The sequence below is a fragment of the Acomys minous genome (assembly GCF_964271855.1).
Source record: "Acomys minous genome assembly, chromosome: 3".
Taxonomy (NCBI): Eukaryota; Metazoa; Chordata; class Mammalia; order Rodentia; family Muridae; genus Acomys; species Acomys minous.
In genome coordinates this window covers 41,768,057-41,785,532 of record NC_140485.1, presented here as the reverse complement: position 1 = coordinate 41,785,532, position 17,476 = coordinate 41,768,057, and the positions used below count along the sequence as shown (strand labels likewise).

The window sequence follows — 17,476 nt, the reverse complement described above, 5'->3', positions numbered from 1 at the left end:
TAAGTAGTTGTCATAGAAATAATAAGAAATGTAAACATTAAAGAAAAGGAACAACCAGTCATTTATTTACTACCTAGGAATAAAGAATTTGACAATATTTGAGTATTTTTCTCCAACTTCTTTGATATCTACGCATGTATGTCTGTATATGTGCTCATACACATTAAAATTTACAAAAATAGACACATTGACCACTATGTATATTAAACAGTTTATATTCCATGTTAGCTTATGATACAATTTTTTCATATTGTTTATCAAGCATAAGATTTTCAAAGGCTTAAAAAACTATAATGCACTGCTTAATCAAAATTCAGTTCAACACTTCTGTGCTGTGGATCTTTCTGTTGTTTACAACGTGAAAATGCCACAACAAGCATGATTTTTTTTAATATCATGCCTTTGTGACTTAAGTAATTATCTCTATGAGATCTAGGAAATAAAAAAGAGCAAAAATAATGTAACAGTCCAGGTTCTACCACTTGGCTTTTTTACTAATCTCAACAATTGGCTAATGACAAAAGAAACCAGTAATTTCAGCAACCTAGGAGCACTATTTGTGTGAAAACACAAAGGATTTCACAAGGATTGCTGAAATCTTTAAAAGGAAGCAGCAAGACCCCAGCTCCTCCTATATGTCCCCAGTGTCTGGATGTGACTCCTCCCCACTGTGCATCAGAAAAGGAGGACAAATCAAACTCTGAGGTAGGAGCATAGCAAATCAAAGAGATGAGATGGCCATTTACTGAAGGCCTTTAAGGTGACTCAACTTCCACTCTAACATGTACAAGAACAGGCCCCCTACACACACACACACACACACACACACACACACACACACACACACACACCTGCTAGGCTACTGGAACAACAGAAGGCACTCTTACACAGAATTGGCAAGAGGTCAGGAGACTGGAAGACTGTTAGAGATGTCACTAGATGAGCTTATACTAAGCCATAAATGGACGACACAGGTTATGTGCTCAGACACAAAGTCCCTTCAGTTAGTTTCTCAGTTCTTTACCACTGAATGTTAATAGACAGAAATCTTCAGCGACTTGAGAAAAGCATCTGGCATAGAACTCAAATCCCAAGATAAATGAGCAAGAAATGCAAATAATGCCAGGGGAAAATTAAAAACTTCAAAAAGTACAATGGTATCTAACAGTACGTAAAAATAAAGGCATAATAATTCAGTGAAAAGAAATCAGGGGCTGAAGAGATGGCTCAGAGGTTAACAGCACTGGCTGCTAATCCAAAGGTCCCGAGTTCAATTCTCAGCAACCCCATGGTGCCTTACAACCATCCATAATGTGATCTGATGCTCTCTTTTGTCATGTAGTCATACATGCAAATGAGGGCTTGTATATACAAATACACAAATCTTTTTAAAAAATAAAAAAAAAACCTCCAGCATTTATAGAGGTTAACATAAATAGCAGAAAACACACACACACACACACACACACACACACACACACACACACACACACACACACACACCCCTTCTTCAAGTACAAAGAATGCAATAAGGAACAGCAGGCAAAAACAGGATTAAAAATAATCTCAGTAGCTAGCATGTTGCAAAACGCCAGAATGATTGTGAGTACTATAAATCATTAATATTTCAAATCCTAAAACACAAGCATGACAATTCAGCTCATTTTACATATAAAGATTAGAGCACAAAGGCTAATTAACTCGTACAAGGTCACAAAACAATAAACACAGTTAACATTTGAGTTTGTGAAGTCTTGCTTTATGGTTAAATTTCCATTTCCTTTTCTTGCCCACCTGCTACCACCCCCATCAGCACTATGTAGTTACTATTATTCATGAGTAGTCAAAAGACTTAGTCTTATTACTAAAACCTCATGACAGCTATGGTACATTTTTTTTTCAATGTGATATTGATAGTCTATTGAGTGAATGCACACCCCAAGACAGGCTGATTGCAATCAGGGCCATGGAAAGAACCGAGGAGCCTAACTGTGACATTTACTGGCCTGTTTCTAAGGCAGTTCTTTTAATAAGAAAAACCTTAGCCAGCTAACAACCAGGTAACCAGATGGGAAGCAAGGAGAAGGCGGCATTACATCATTTTGGCTTTCTAAACACAAGAAGAATCCTGAGTACACTGTATCCAGGTAGCCAGACAAAGCGTTTTAAGCCTAACCATTTAACTACGCTGCCTCTTCAAGTTTTCCTACCAACAAATGCTTTCAAGAATTTTTATGTGATGCTGGGTGTATAGAAATATGAAATAGGTTATAGAGATTAGATATTTACTGATAATAGAGAAACTTAAACTAATTTTTTGGTATATGTGTTTTATCAGTTATTAAAGAGGAAAGCAAATCTGCACACTAATCAGATGGATTAGTTGCACTTGTTACACAATGAGCTAAATCTCAACCAAATACCTGACACTGCAGGACCAGGAGCATTTTCAACATCAGAGTTGATTAATACTTTGCATAACTGTCAATGCCAAGAAAGCTACCTCATGCAAGTACATAGTACAAAACATCATTACATACATACATATTTATGATTGTAAGTTCTCCCTGGAGTTGAGAAATAGCATGACTATATGTTTAAGAGGTCTTTCAGTGTAGTATAAGCCTCATTTTTTTTCTTGGCATGTTGCTTGCTGCACTTCTAATGGATGCTTCAGTCATCACCATGGATGTACTCTACAACCACTGGGCAACAGAGCCAAAGTTACCGCTATTTGGACATGTGAAGAAATGCTAGCTTGTAATTCTTACTATCAAATGTTCAGCCACAAGTCTATAAAAGGAGCACCCAGGAGAGACTACTAATATCAGATTATTTTTCTCTCGTTGAAAGAGGATATTTCTTTCTGTGGCCCTCCCTGATGTTCCTGGACTCTGTATAGAACAGGCTGGCCTGGAACTCAGAGATTTGTCTGCTTCTGTCTCCCAAGTGCTGGTATTTTTTTTTTAAAAGAAATGTTCCACTGATACTTTTCTTGATGAAATTAACAAGGTATCTGGAATAACACTTCAAAGATCCATGCTTTAGATTAAAAGCTGGGTGTAAAAGTGGAGCATCTTTGAGGAAGTAGACTGTTTCCCAGACCCTGAGCACACTTAAGTGCTTGCCAAAGAGCTATTCTTTTATCTTTGGGCATGATCAGGGCTTGGACCGAGGTTTGCTACCTTCTGCCATTCTTTTCTATAACATGCTAGCCTCCTGAGAACGTTCCCAACTGTGTCTGGATGTTCTAGCTACTAATGCCTAGTATTTATAAATCAATTAGTTGAGTTAAATTTAAACATCTCTCTCTCAAATATAGTAAGATATTACCAGTGGATGACAAAAAGGAATGTACTGTGAAAAAAACTGATGGATGTCAGTGACCATGCCTCAGAGGGATGGAAAACAACTAGTATTCTGGGTGAGAGGCTGATGTTTCATCTTTTCTCTTCTGATATGCAAATGTGGCATTTAAATGTGTCATTTAAAACAAGACTGGGGAAATTTTCAGTACAAATTAAACAGAAAATGTAAATAAAGAGATATGTTCGAGCTCAGTTTACTGGTAATGTTTTCTCTTTTCTTTGTAGTGGTACAAAAACCAAAGATGCACCTTCAGATTAAGTGTATCTGAGGTCAGAGTACAGGTGCAGTGGGAGAGCCAAGTACTGACAGCGTCTCTCAGCACTGCATCAATCTGCACATGCTATCCAACTATGTCTGTCTAAAGGTTACAGTGCTGCTAACTTGCCTAGATGAAAGCTCCTCTAAGTCCACATACTCTAGTGTTGTTACTATGCTTTTAGGAAAAAACATGAAATGAAATAAAAATAAAATAAAATTAAGCACTTAATTTAACAAAAATTAAAATTAAGAATAATCAGTACTATAGTTCCTAAGACTTATGAAATATCCCTAGGGTATAAATTGAATTCCAAACCCTCAAATCATGCTATCAATCTGAAGAAAGGAAACTCACTGTATCTTAAATATCTGCTTGATTTTATAGTTTGAATGAAATAAATCTCTTTCTAAATTGATTAAGTGATGGTAGGGGGAATAAAGAAAAATTCTTGTACTTTTGTCTTTTTATATTTAAAAATTTATGAAGGAATTATTTGTATTTAACATGTATTTCTGGAAGCTAAAAACGGTGTTGAGTATGCCAACACTGTCTGCCTACAGTATGAGTCATTAGCCACTTCACGGATAATCACTGTGAGAATTTTCCAGCATTTCTTACAAAATTTGTTTCCAACTAAACAAAAATTTAATATATTTTGACAGAATTTTCATCTCAAGAGAATACGAATAATAAAGTTCTTTACTATTCAATTACTAAAGCTGTTAACCACAGACCACGGTCCTCTTTCACACCTCTGAAAACTTTCAGTTTTAAACGCCTAACTCAAAGTACCAGTGGAGCATACTGAATAGTTTATTGTTATATTCTCCTTTCCTGAAATAAAGAACACTATTATTTTCTCACTGTTGTGCTTACAGGTCTCCTGGAAGTATCAAGTGTCAGGAATGAATAAAAAGTAGACTATAAATTTTATACAAAAGATAGGGCTAAATAAAACCTTTCTCCCAGTCGAATAAGACAGGTTAGGATGTGAGCATGAGGAAAGAAAACAGCACTACCTTTTAAATAAACAACAGTTTCCTATTTAAAATAAAATCTTACTATGGGGGCCAAATTTTTATATACTTCTAATGTCAAAATACTTGAGTACTGGAGACTATTAGTTGGGGCTGAAGAGGTAGTCAAGTGGTTAAAGGAATGTCCTGCTAGCACAGAGCTAGGTTCCAAGCACCCCCATGAGGTAGCTTACAACTGCCTAGAACACCAACTCCAGGGGAATCTGTGCTCTCGTCTGGCCTCCAAGGTCACCGTACTCATATGGGAAAATGCACATACACACATCCATATATACATATAATTAAAACAAATTGCAGGTTATGGAGGCACACATCTTTAATCCTGGGACCCAGGAGGCAGAGGCAAGAGAATCTCTATGTGCTCATAGCCAGCCTGGTCTACAGAGTGAGTTCCAGGACACTCAGGACAACCACATAATGAGACCAACCCTGTTTTGAAAAACCAAAACTAACACCGCCCCAAGAAAAGTCTCTTTAATTTTACTAGAAATCATTATGCTTTTTCATATGATGTTGTAAACATAGTCACTACATTTGTAATCTTGTTTTTCTATGCTTATTGATGTGTGTTGTGTGGACTTTGCTTTCACAGGTGTACTAGGAAAATCTGATTCCAACAGCATGACCCTTTTCACTTTTATATTCTCCATGGCGTAATAAATCCCAAGATACAATCACTCAGCAGTTAATGAAGCTTACCCTCACACCCTCTTGAGTCCCAAAGCATTACACCAGCTATGGGCATTATATCCTTTCTAAGCTATTTTACAATTCACTAAAAATACAACTGAGCTATTATTTTACAGCATAATCCATAGGCATGAGAAATCCTTCTTAAAAATTAAATCTTCTTCTATGTCCGAGTATGCATAATTAATACTTTTAAAACCCTATCCATATGTTAATAAGAATACGATATTGTATTAATAATTACGTTACTTCACAGATCTGAGGGGTTTATTCTGGCACCATTTTTTTTTGAAAGTTGAAAACAGGAAAAAATATTGAAGATGACATTGGTTACTATAATTTGAATATGAAAGCACTGAAGATACCTATCCGTATATCACAGATATACTATCTACATTAATTTAAAATACAAAAAGATATGAGATATTTGTTAAACAAAAATTTAAAAGTAACAGAATTATGTGCAATTACAAGGCCAGGAAATATGACAAATGTTGCATTAAAATTATTTTTTTAAAAGAAGGCTTTAAAAAAGTTTTTTAAAAAAGGTTAGTAATTACAAAATTAATTTCTATGCTTGTTTCAAACTAAACTCAGCACAGATAAGAACACATGTTAATGAAATTTAATTTCATTCTCAAAGATAGACTACTGCTGTTATAAAAGGGGTGAAAACTATGTTCATGTTAGTACGCAAAAGTGTCCTGATAATACTTTTAGGTTAAAATGCTTACAAAATGATGCTTTTATTTGACTACTACATCTGAAGATTAAAATGAAACAAATAAACATACAAATACCACCAGATAAGAATGGTGCCACTACTTTCCCCTAATTTCTAAGCCATTTCTCTTTAGTATGTAAGACAAGAGTCTAGAGACGACTAAGAATTTTTCCATTTTTATTTATTGTCACAGAGAAAACAGAGGGAAGCATGAAGAACAAGAAATACAAATCTTCACCAAGTTTTCAGAAACAAAGGGAAAAGATTATACTCAGCAAAGACAAACAAACAACAACAAAAATCCACAACTCTTTGAGACTGTCTACAATGGCTCATATTATAATCCCAGCGCTCTGGAAGTGGAGGCAGGAGACAGGAGTCCAAGGTCATACTGGGCTACACAGTGAATAGGAACCAATCTGGGCTACATAAGGACATCTCAAAAATACAAAACAAATAATAAAAAATGCAACACTTAAACACAACTCATACTTTAATTACTCATAAAGTTAATCCTCAACTGTCGAAACACAGTCCAAAAATGGAGTTGTGTGGGAATTCTGAGTGCTTGTAGAAAACTCCATGTGACCCAAACAGCAGTGTTGTAATCTCTGTTCCTCCATAACGTGGGTTGTTGGAATGCGTTTTTTTGTGCCCCTCCCAGGTACAGCAGATAGGAGTGAGCTCACTTCAGATTATTCATTTCAACTGACTTTCTTTATGTGCCTCTATGGAAAATTATGTTTTTGCCATGTGGGGCTTGTCCTTGTGACTATATTTACTCAGGTGACTTCTCTTAACCCTGAGACTAAATTGTCGGATGCTCTGAATAATGTTGGCTATTGCATGAGACTTTACTTTGCCTCATGTTTAGGTCCTGCTTTCCCAAGTTCACACTGCTAACTAGAGCTATCAACATTAAACCACCGTATTTTAAAAAGTATCAGTCAGAAAGATCTTAAAGCAAGTAAGCCATGTAACTAATCCTTGAATTTACTTAATTTTGTTGTGAAGTTGGGAAATTGAGGTACTGGAAAAGTTGTATTTCTTTTCTAGTCTTTAATACTGTGTCTGGTAATATTACATAGCATTTTGGCAAATCTTGATTAAGACATCCTTTTTTTTTTTTTTTTCCCCGAGACTAGGTTTTTTCTCTGTGTAGCCTTGGCTGTCTTAGACTTGCTTAGTAGACCAGGCTGGCCTAGAACTCACAGTGATCCGCCTGTCTCTGCCTCCCGAGTGCTGAGATTAAAGGCGTGCACCACCATGCCTGGCTGCTGACATCTATGATTTTATAACAGCATTCTGATCTTGGCCTTCATATATATATATGAATATATATATACATGTATATGTATATAAATATATATATAGTAATTCAAAACTGCCAATCTATTTAGAACAATGCTTTAGCCATATTATTTCCATCATTTTTTCCTGACAGATATTGAACTAAGATACAAATTTGATTAATTTTCTATATCAAAATATAAAATCTGAGGCTAGAAGATGGCCCAGCAGGTAAAAGTACCTGTTGCTAAGGCTAATGACATGAGTTCTATCCCTAGGACTCAGAAGGCAGAAAGAGACAAATGACAGCCATAAGTTGTCCTCTACATACCAAGCCATGTGTGTACTCACACACAAACATACACAAATAAAAGAAATAAGCATTAAAAGCTCTAAACATAAAACTTGGATTGTGCATTACTTTACAGTGTCTTGTATTAAGTGTCTCAGGAAGAAAGCTTACCCTAAGGAGCTACATGGAGAGAACCCTGCCCTGTTTGAGCTCCTGCCCTGACGTCGGATGATGAACAGTGCTGTGGTCATGATATCTCATCACAACGATGCTAACACTGAGACACTAACTGTACCACTTTTGGGCATACAGCAAAAAGAAATCAACACAGCGACTTGCACATTTATGTTTATTGTTGCACCCTTCTCAATAGCCAAGAAAAGGAACAAGCCTAGCTGTCTATCAATAGATGAATAAAAAAAATGTGGCTTAAAAACATAACGGGAGTTTATTCCATTGTAAAGAAGAATGAAATAATGACTTTCAGCCAGTTTTTAACTAGCAGAGATTATCAGACAACCCATGGAGTAAATATCACACTATAAAGGCATCTAATTTCATCAACATACCATAATTTGAAAAGGCAGATGTGGTAAAGCAAGGCCACTTTTTGCAGCTGTTAGTTTCTAATGACACAACTTAAATTTTGAGAAGCGAGGCCACTGAAACACTCCAACCCTGACTGAAGAAACCATACTTTACTCTTTGAGTTTATTCAATACAAAGTTAATCTTTGTACATCACAGATCTTCACAGTCTATGTATTTAATCTGTGACTCCAGATGGAGAGCTACTTTCTCCTTTATTGTTTCAAATATGTGGGGCATTGAGTATTATATTTCATTTTAAATGGCTCTAGTTTTCAGAATTGAAAGTTACTAAGTGTTCTCAAAGTAGGAACTGAATACCTATTTCTTCTGGGGGAAAAAAAGAACTGTTTTTAATATTTCTAATTTGTACATTGCATGGCTTCTTTTCAAGAATGATAAAATCCTATACAATGGTTCTAATAATTTAACTCTTTCTCTCTGTGTGTATAATAACACTTAAGGAGTCACAGCCACTCTTGTCTGTGGGCTCGAAATAAAACAATACAATTTTTATCAGGCTGGGAACACAGCTTAGTTGGTGGGGTGCTTGCTTAGCAGGCATGAGGCCCTGGCTTCTGCCTCCAGTAGTGCAGTGAAATAGCTTTGGAGGTACATGCTCTGAGATGGAGCCTGAAGGAAAAAGACAATATTCATTTTCAGTGGCATCCCAAGCTAGCTGGAGGCCAGGCTGACATACTTCTTATCTCAAAAATGAAATAAAATGAAAAACCTTGAACATAAATTAAGGGCTGAAATAAGTGGTTTAAATTTTAGAAAGCAACCCCTCTCACCCCTCCCCCCCCCAAATTGTTCGCGTTAACATTAGACTTCTAGAATACCACATCTCTCTGTCTTAAAAGCCCAAATGACTTGTAGAATCTCCCAGCTGGTTAAAAAAATGAAGTAGAAATAAAAATCTAGGCTAAGATTCTGAATAAATCTCACTTCTGGATGATGAACATCAGAGGCAACTAACTCTAGTGCGGTCAGAACTCTTGTGTCCGGGTGGAAACATGAGGGACCGGCGAGCGCTCCTGCCGCAGCAGCAGTTTCCCAGGAGCCGGGCGTGCAGGCTTGGTCTCCTTCCCAGTTCTGCTTTCATCTTTCCCTCTCCCTCCCTCAATGGAAAGCCAGTCCCATACATCTTTGAAAGCTGGCTACAAATGTAGGTCGTTGGCAGCAGCACTGCACTCTTACACGTTGTTTTTTTAGTCCTCAGTTTGCTACAGAAGCTGCAAGTGTGGCTGCAGGGGAGGGCCTGGAATTCTAACAAGCTCTCACTGTAGCCAGGGGCTGGGACAGAGTCACCCTGGGGGTCACCCAGCACATTTTTAGCTTAACAGAATCAGAGTATCAAGCACTAAAAAGCACATGGATGGCAGATGATGTGGGAAGAAATAAAACGGTGGCCAGCATGTGGAGGAAATATTGTGATTTTGAGCTCTGCCTGCAAAGCAATGTCTGGCGTCTGCGAGGTTGATATGAACAAAATATATATGTATAATAATTTTAAGCAAATATATTAAATAGCTTGATTTAGAGGAAGTAAAATACATAGGAGAATGCTATTAATAAGGCATATGACTTAAAACGTAAAATGATGCAAAGGCCAGATACGACTTTTTAATTATTTGTAATAGGATATATGGCTTTCATTCTGAATCACTGCAAGAAAAAATTCAGATAAGTAAGATAAAACTGTTGAGGGGTTTACTGGACTCATGGTTTTCTTCTCTTTGCCATTTTCTGGCAGAATAATGATGCCTGAATCTGAGGTTACATTACAAGTAGAGGGTAAATAGAGACTTAAACATCTAAACATCAAACTGACAGAAGGAAAAGAAAACTGTAACAAATCAAAATACTACATACACTGTTTGGCAAAAATACTGCTTTAAATAACTCTTAAATAACTAATAGCTTTCACTTCAATTTAAGCTAAAGAATCAAATAAAACAGAGTTATGATAAAATGAGCCATATTTAAGTAAATGAGCTCAACATTTGGGCAATAACTCTAGTATATAGGATAGTATTTTCAGTTCACTTAAGATAGCAAAATTGTTACCTGTTAACCTTAAATTCATGAGAAAGAATTTTAATGATTTAAATGTTTTATTGTAGTCCCTTAGTATTATTCTGCTGCTATGTTAATTTATCAAATATGGCTTATTTAAAATAAGTTATTTCTTATACTGTGATAAGCCATAGTAATGCTATTTCTTTTAAAATTTGAAAGATTAAATGTATTAAATATGAAAAACCTGACATTAATTTTAAATTTGAACCACAAATTTAATGATGATATGATGTTAAATATACAGGATGCTACGAAGCCTTTATAAAACATCAAATTAGGATGCTCCAGTCAGTAGTCACATACTTGTCCTAATTACATATTTAAAAAAGTCACCATTCAATCTTGCCTGAAGCATTCTGGCTAATGTTAGAGACAGGGCATTTTGCATATAAAAACAAGCCAAAAATGTAATGCAGCAAACTAAAAGAAACCACTCTTTGCTCTAGATATTAGATGCTTTATTGTGCATGAACATTACCTATGTGGCACACCATCACTACCAAGTGTGCAGTCCAAGTTTAACACTGACCTTGCTATAAAATGAATCAGCATTTACTTCTAAAATTTTTCTTAAATTCCACAGATATATCAATAAATGGCATTAAATTTATAAAAGGAATGTAGTATAAAATACTAGTATCTTCAACTTACAAAGAGATGTTTGTGTGCACATATTATTTTTATTATAGGAAAAATCTTACTGCTAAATATTTAAATATCTCTATTAAAAAATGGATTTTTTTTTTTTTACTATTTTAGAAAAACATTCGATAGGAAGTAAATTTTGGGGGCCAGTTCTCATCCATTACATTTGAGATTACCAAGAAAATTCCTTTAGATAAAAAAGTTAACTACAAAAATACTTACAGTGTGTGTTTTTAAAGATTTCACAACACCACGTATACTGTTCTATAGGATTTTCTAAGGGGTATAATTTCTCAAAACTACATCTTAATACCTGCTTCCTGAGGGAGCTCTGACTACAATAGGCATGAATATGTTCTCAAAGGATGATGGATAAATTGCTGGGTGCTTATATAATATATCTTAGGCAGCTGATGAGGCTTTTTATCTCTTACTTGCCTTTCAGTTATACGGTTTTAAGATAATTATGGTCTACAATTTTGCCTTTCCTCTCTTCTTTGACCAGAAATATTTGCCTTGGTTATAGAATTGAGCAATTAGAGCTAAGCAATTACCACATTATTTTTCTTGTACTCTATTGCTAAACATTGCTAATACCTTCATTTTGGTCACTCATTATTGAACCTTTTGATAAAATGATAATTGTGTTGGATAATACTGAAATTCTAAGAAAATATTATTTATAAAAATCTACCTGTATCAGTATTGAACATCTCAATTTATACTATAAATATTTTGTTTAATTTTTCTCAGAGAGATACTAAAATATTTCTGGGTAGTGAGAATTTTGGTTCCTTTAGAAAGTACAGCAATGTTGCAAGAACATGTTTTTTGTTTTAATCCCAGGTATGGGGATATGAGGCTGCTTTGCAGCAGTTGACTGTGATTTACCTCATGCTCTAGTTGGGCGTGACTTTTACCAGCTGCAGATAGTGATGCTTGGCATTCTGGGAACCTTTTAGAAGGTATATAAATGCTAGAACCCCCATGGTGGATTTTTGGTTGGCTGCTGGTTGCTGCTGATTGTGGTTTGTTAAGCTGTCATACACAAAGAGGCAAGAATCCTGAGGGCCAAAGATGAAACTTGCCCCAAGGAGCTTTGATAACCTTAATCAGCCGGAAACAGTGTAACAATTACAACAGTGCCCCCTTTCCTCTCTATCCTTTTTTTTTTTCCTCTATCTAATGTTAGGTGGTTGAGAGGGTGGAAGAAAGAAGAACCCACAAAGTAGCTAAGGCCGGTTACATTTGTATATTGGTATTATAAAGCATGTAAGTAATTTAAATGTTTGGCACTCATACTTTTGTAATTCATTATATTTTAAACACGCATAAATACTACGTGGACCACATTAAATATGCATATATTAAAACAACACTTGTATTTTTCATAGAAAAGCAGAATGGTATTTGTTTAAAATCAAATTCTGCTCCTTTTCCATATGAAACATAAATATAAAACGAGATGGCTAAAAATTTAGGAAATATTACTGAGGGCAGGAATCTATCCTAAATCAAGTACAGTAGGCTATATAAAATATTAGCACACAAGTTGAAATAATTTAAAATGAATCACTAGGACAAAGTTAAATATATATACTATTTCTAACACAATGTTTGACTACTTATATATATATATATATATATATATATATGTGATTATATTTAAAATCAAATAATGGTATTACAATAAATAAAAATAATTTTTATTTTATTTATTTTAATTGTCTGTATGTGTACGATGTATGTGTGGGATGTGTGCATGGACTGCATAGGACAACGTTGTGGGGTATGTTTTTTTCCTTCTGTCTTTCTGTTGGTTCCAGGATTAAACTCAGGTCACTGGCTTGAGCAAGCATCCATCCCTGCTGAGCCTCCTGCCCTTTAAAAAAATATATTATGAAAAGAGATAGGCAAATGGACACAAGTCATGAAAGACCACTTATTCCCAATATTCTTTTAGGTTCAACTCTTGCAATCTTTTCTTTGGTGGGTAAAATATAAAAATGTAATTGACAGTGGAAGTGTAAAAACACTTAGTGAAGCTCTATGCCTTCTAACGTCATAGAAATTCAATGGATGTACACAGTTTATGACTGGGCAAGTGTTTGTTTGAGTGATGACCAAAATCTAGCTGTGTGATGGCTTTATTTGGGTTTGTTACAATAAAGTGATTTTATGTTTTTGTTTTCTTAAATGATAGTTTCTTCTCTAAATACCATAATAACATATATTTAATTTTATTGCCTTGATAAATATTTAATTATGGAAAACAAAATTGGCATATAAATAAAAATTGCTTGTTCTGGGCTACTTATAAAGAAAAGAATTTCAAAATGAAGTATGAAATCTTCACATTGTAAAAGCATAACTACTCCTTACAACCATTAGGCTTAGTGGCAACAGAGTTTCTTTGATAAATGTCTGAAGTGGAAATTAATATATCATTAGAAGATGCTCCTAAGTTCAAAGCATTCACAAGTAGCACGGTGATTATCCGTGGTTGGACAGTGAGGGAAGTAAGAGAGATGCTGGTTAACAGACACAAAACTTTTGGCTCTGAGTAAGCTATAGAGATTATAGCTAAAAATACTACATTGCGTACTTAAGGTAAAAGTGCTCTACAGTGTTCTCACTACACTAACAGTGACAACTAAGGTAGGCATGGATGTGGGTATCATCTCACAATGGTGCACACACAGATCTCATGCTATACATCTTAAAGATATATAATTTTCACTTCTAAATTACACTTCTGTAAGTATGGGGGAAAGGTACAAACCAAAGAAAAACAGTCACAACTTTATAACAAAGAGAGGCACTTGCTACTTTTAAAGAGGACACAAATTAGGTCCCCAACATGGACACAGAGGCTCATAACCTTCTGTCACTCCAGTTAGAAAGGACCTGATCTTTGTGGACACTAAGTCCTCACACAGTGCACATGTATGTAGGCAAACACTAATACACATAAAATAATAATACATATTTAAAAACACAGAAATAATAAAAAACTAAAGAAAGAATTACTTAATGCTTGTCTAGAGCAAAGATTCTTAAGATATTTAAATTACAATACCACATGTGTATGTGAATATTTTATGAGATTATTGCAAGAAACTGGCTCAAAGAGTGAGCTTTCAGGTCTGAGAACTCAGGTCTCTAATGAAAGCCTGAGGTCAGGACAACTGAAGGAGTAATCGCAGTGTGAAGGCTGACAGGTTGGAGACCTAGGACAAGCTGATGCTTCAGCCAGTCAGAAGGCAGGAAACAGACAAGGCCCAAGTTCACATCCAGTCATGTCAGAAAATTCTTACGTTCAAGATAATCAATCCTTTCATTTTGTTCAGATTGGATAAAATCCAATCACACTAGATAAAACAATCATTTTTACTCAGCATACAAAATTCAATGTTAGTCTCATTCAAATGTTCTTAGTATACTCAGAACAATGACTAAGTATCTGGACACTGTGTGACCCAGTCAGGTCTGAAACTGAACATCACAAAGATTAAGTATCTTTTATGCTTGAGTGTAGAAGTTTGTTGCTGTCATTGACTGACACTGAAAGTTATTATTTTATGCTATCAATTCCTTATAAGTAATGTTAAGTTTGGGTCTAGGGTTTGCCTCAACGGCCTATGTTTTAAAGGCTTGGTTACCATGCTATTTTTGTACTACTACTAGGTGGTATAAAATCTTCAGGAGATGGCAGCCTCTTGGAAAGAAGTCAGCTGTTCAGGTGAGCCATGGAATGGCCTTAAAGAGAAACCGGGACTCTGGCCTCTGTTCTCTTCCCAGAGCCTTTAAAGGCAAGCAGATGCCATGGGTCTCCCCATGATGCTCTGCCACAAGCCCAAGGCAATGAGGCCAAGCAATCATGGACTGAAGACTCTGGACCACGAGACAAAACTAACCATTCCACTTCACACTCACACTTTATTTATGTGCATGTTGTACACTTGCCTGCAAGAGTTTCTATATACCATGGATGTGCCCAAGGAGGCTGGAAGAGGTGTCAGACACCCTGGAACTGGAGTTACAGGTGGGTGTGAGCCTTCTGAAGTAGGGGCTGGTAACCAAACCTGTGTCTTCTACAACAGCAGTAAGTGTTCCTCATCCCCGAATGATCTCTCTAGCTTTTACGCTTTCAGGGTAGATCATCGCAAGGAATGTGTCACAGGAATGGAAAGCTGACCAATACAAATGACATTCACTTGAAATTTCCCTGACTATGCTAAAAGAAAAATTTATACAGATCATGAGCTTGATTCAAATAATGGCTTAAACTGTGGTTCTGTTAAAAAAAAAAAAAAGGAATTAAATATTTTACAAGTCAGAATTGTTCTCTTTAAGGTAAAAGGGATTCTTGCCTTAAGAAAAGATATAGCACGTGGATCATATATTTTATTACTTTACTACTTTATTTACTTATAAAGGTTATTACTTAAAAAGAGTCACTTCTGGCATTCTCAAAGGAAAAGATTATCAAATAATGAGTATTCATAATTTCTGTACCTTCTGATTTCTGTCTTTCTCCTCTTATTGATATAACTCCAGATACTCTACAGATATTTCTCTTTAGTTAACTTTTGTCAGTCTTCTTTTATTACAGTGAATATACAGAGCATTACTAGGTACATATAACAATACTGGTATGAACACTGATATTTCTTTACATAGGTTTGGAATAAAACTTTAGCTTAAAGTTTGCAGTAAAAACGCCCAATATTTTAATGACTTGGAACCAGCTAATTTTTGGATATGTTAAATAAAATAAAAAAGCAGGGCCACAGGTGGTGGTGCACATCTTTAATCCCAGCACTTGGGTACAGAGGCAGGTGTCTCAAAAAACCAAAAATCAACCAAGCAACATAAAGTACTAAAAACACACATAATACATAGTCATTTTTATTTATTTGCTTTACTATATGGTACTTATTTCTTACACTTTTATTTAAAAAGCAAAAATCAATATGGTGACATTGTTTTTGCAGAATTCTTAGAAGTGATAGTTACTTTTTATTGTGGGAGCAGGAAAGCTTGGCTCTGGAAAATCTGAGAATAGTGATAGTTAGGATGAAAAAAAAAATGACTTTTGTCCAACGAAGAAAGTCAATTAGAAGTAAAAGATTAGAGAATGTTTCCCTCTTTTTTCTCTTTCTTTCTTTCTTTCTTTTTTTTGTTTTTTTTTGTTTTTTTTTTTGTTTTGTTTTTCAAGACAGGGTTTCTCTGTGTAGCCTTGACTGTCCTGGACTCTTTGTAGACCAGTCTGGCCTTGAACTCAGAGAGATCCACCTGCCTCTGCCTCTGGAGTGCTAGGATTAAAGGCGTTTGCCACCATAGCCTGGCAAAGATAATTTATTATTATGTATATAGTGTTCTGCCTGCATGTATACCTGTAGGCCAGAAGAGGGCATCATATTATATTACAGATGGTTGTGAACCACCATGTGGTTGCTGGGAATTGAACTCAGGACCTTTGGAAGAGCAAGTAGTGCTCTTAACCACTGAGCCATCCATCTCTCCAGCCCCTCCTCTTTTCAATAAGTAATATAAACTGAGTTTTTTTGTTTCTTTGTTGTTTTGTTTTTTTGCTATTAAACATAATTCATGTCTGGTCTAATAATAATATTTTTGTTAAGTCTTAAATAGGTTATTAATATTCTTTTACTTATGATTAAAAGGAAAATATCTAATTTAAAACAAAACCCTATTAAAATATTGATGTTTTTCATTTAGTTAAAGCACACACACACAAACACACACACACACACACCCTGATATGGTAACGAGTACCTGTAATCCCAGCACTCAGATGAGAGAGAGAATTCTAAGTTCAATGCTAACTTGGGTTACACAGTAAGACCAAAACCAAACCAAACCAAATCGTTAGCAAACAGTCAGGCCCAGTGGGTGACTCAGACCTATACTCCCAGCACTCCAGATGCCGAGGCGGGAGGACTGCTTTGAGTCTGAAGCCAGCCAGGATCTAGAGCGACACCTTGACTCAAAAACAAACAAACAAACAAAACAAAATACATGTTTTCCTTTATGTAATTTTTTTCATGAAGTATTCAAAATGTATGTTGGATCACTATATTCCATACCTGTAGAATGTTGGCAGGATTCTCTTTGGCGGATGCAACCAACAGAGTGTGCCCATTGACGATTCCTTCTGCCAGGAAATACTTGAGGAGCAAAGGTGAATAAATATTGTATTTATCCTCTTCTGTAAAATATGTAAAAATTACATTAGAATCTCGGTGTAGTTATACACATCTGTTTAGCACAAGTGTGTGATGTGAGGGAGTTGACTATGTTTCCTGATGCACAGAGCTCATTGCTAAGGCCCTTCTCCAGCTACCGCACCACTCTGACAACCGACGGCTACCGGTGCTCACAACAGTTAAGATGTAATTTTTTTATATTTTATTATTTTTAAAAAATTTTATTTATTTTTTAAAAATACATTAATTTTATTACACATGCATAAAACAA

General features: G+C 35.5%; 1 protein-coding gene across 3 annotated transcripts in view; it reads right to left on the bottom strand.

Annotated features, from left to right (window-relative positions):
* ELP4 (elongator acetyltransferase complex subunit 4) overlaps positions 1-17,476 on the bottom strand; it is a 214,318-nt gene that overhangs the window by 169,310 nt on the left and 27,532 nt on the right. For all 3 annotated transcript variants that reach the window (XM_084774341.1, XM_084774342.1, XM_084774340.1), the window contains exon 3: positions 17,086-17,207. In XM_084774341.1, the coding sequence (XP_084630467.1) occupies positions 17,086-17,207 (122 nt within the window). The remainder of the gene's footprint in view (positions 1-17,085; positions 17,208-17,476) is intronic.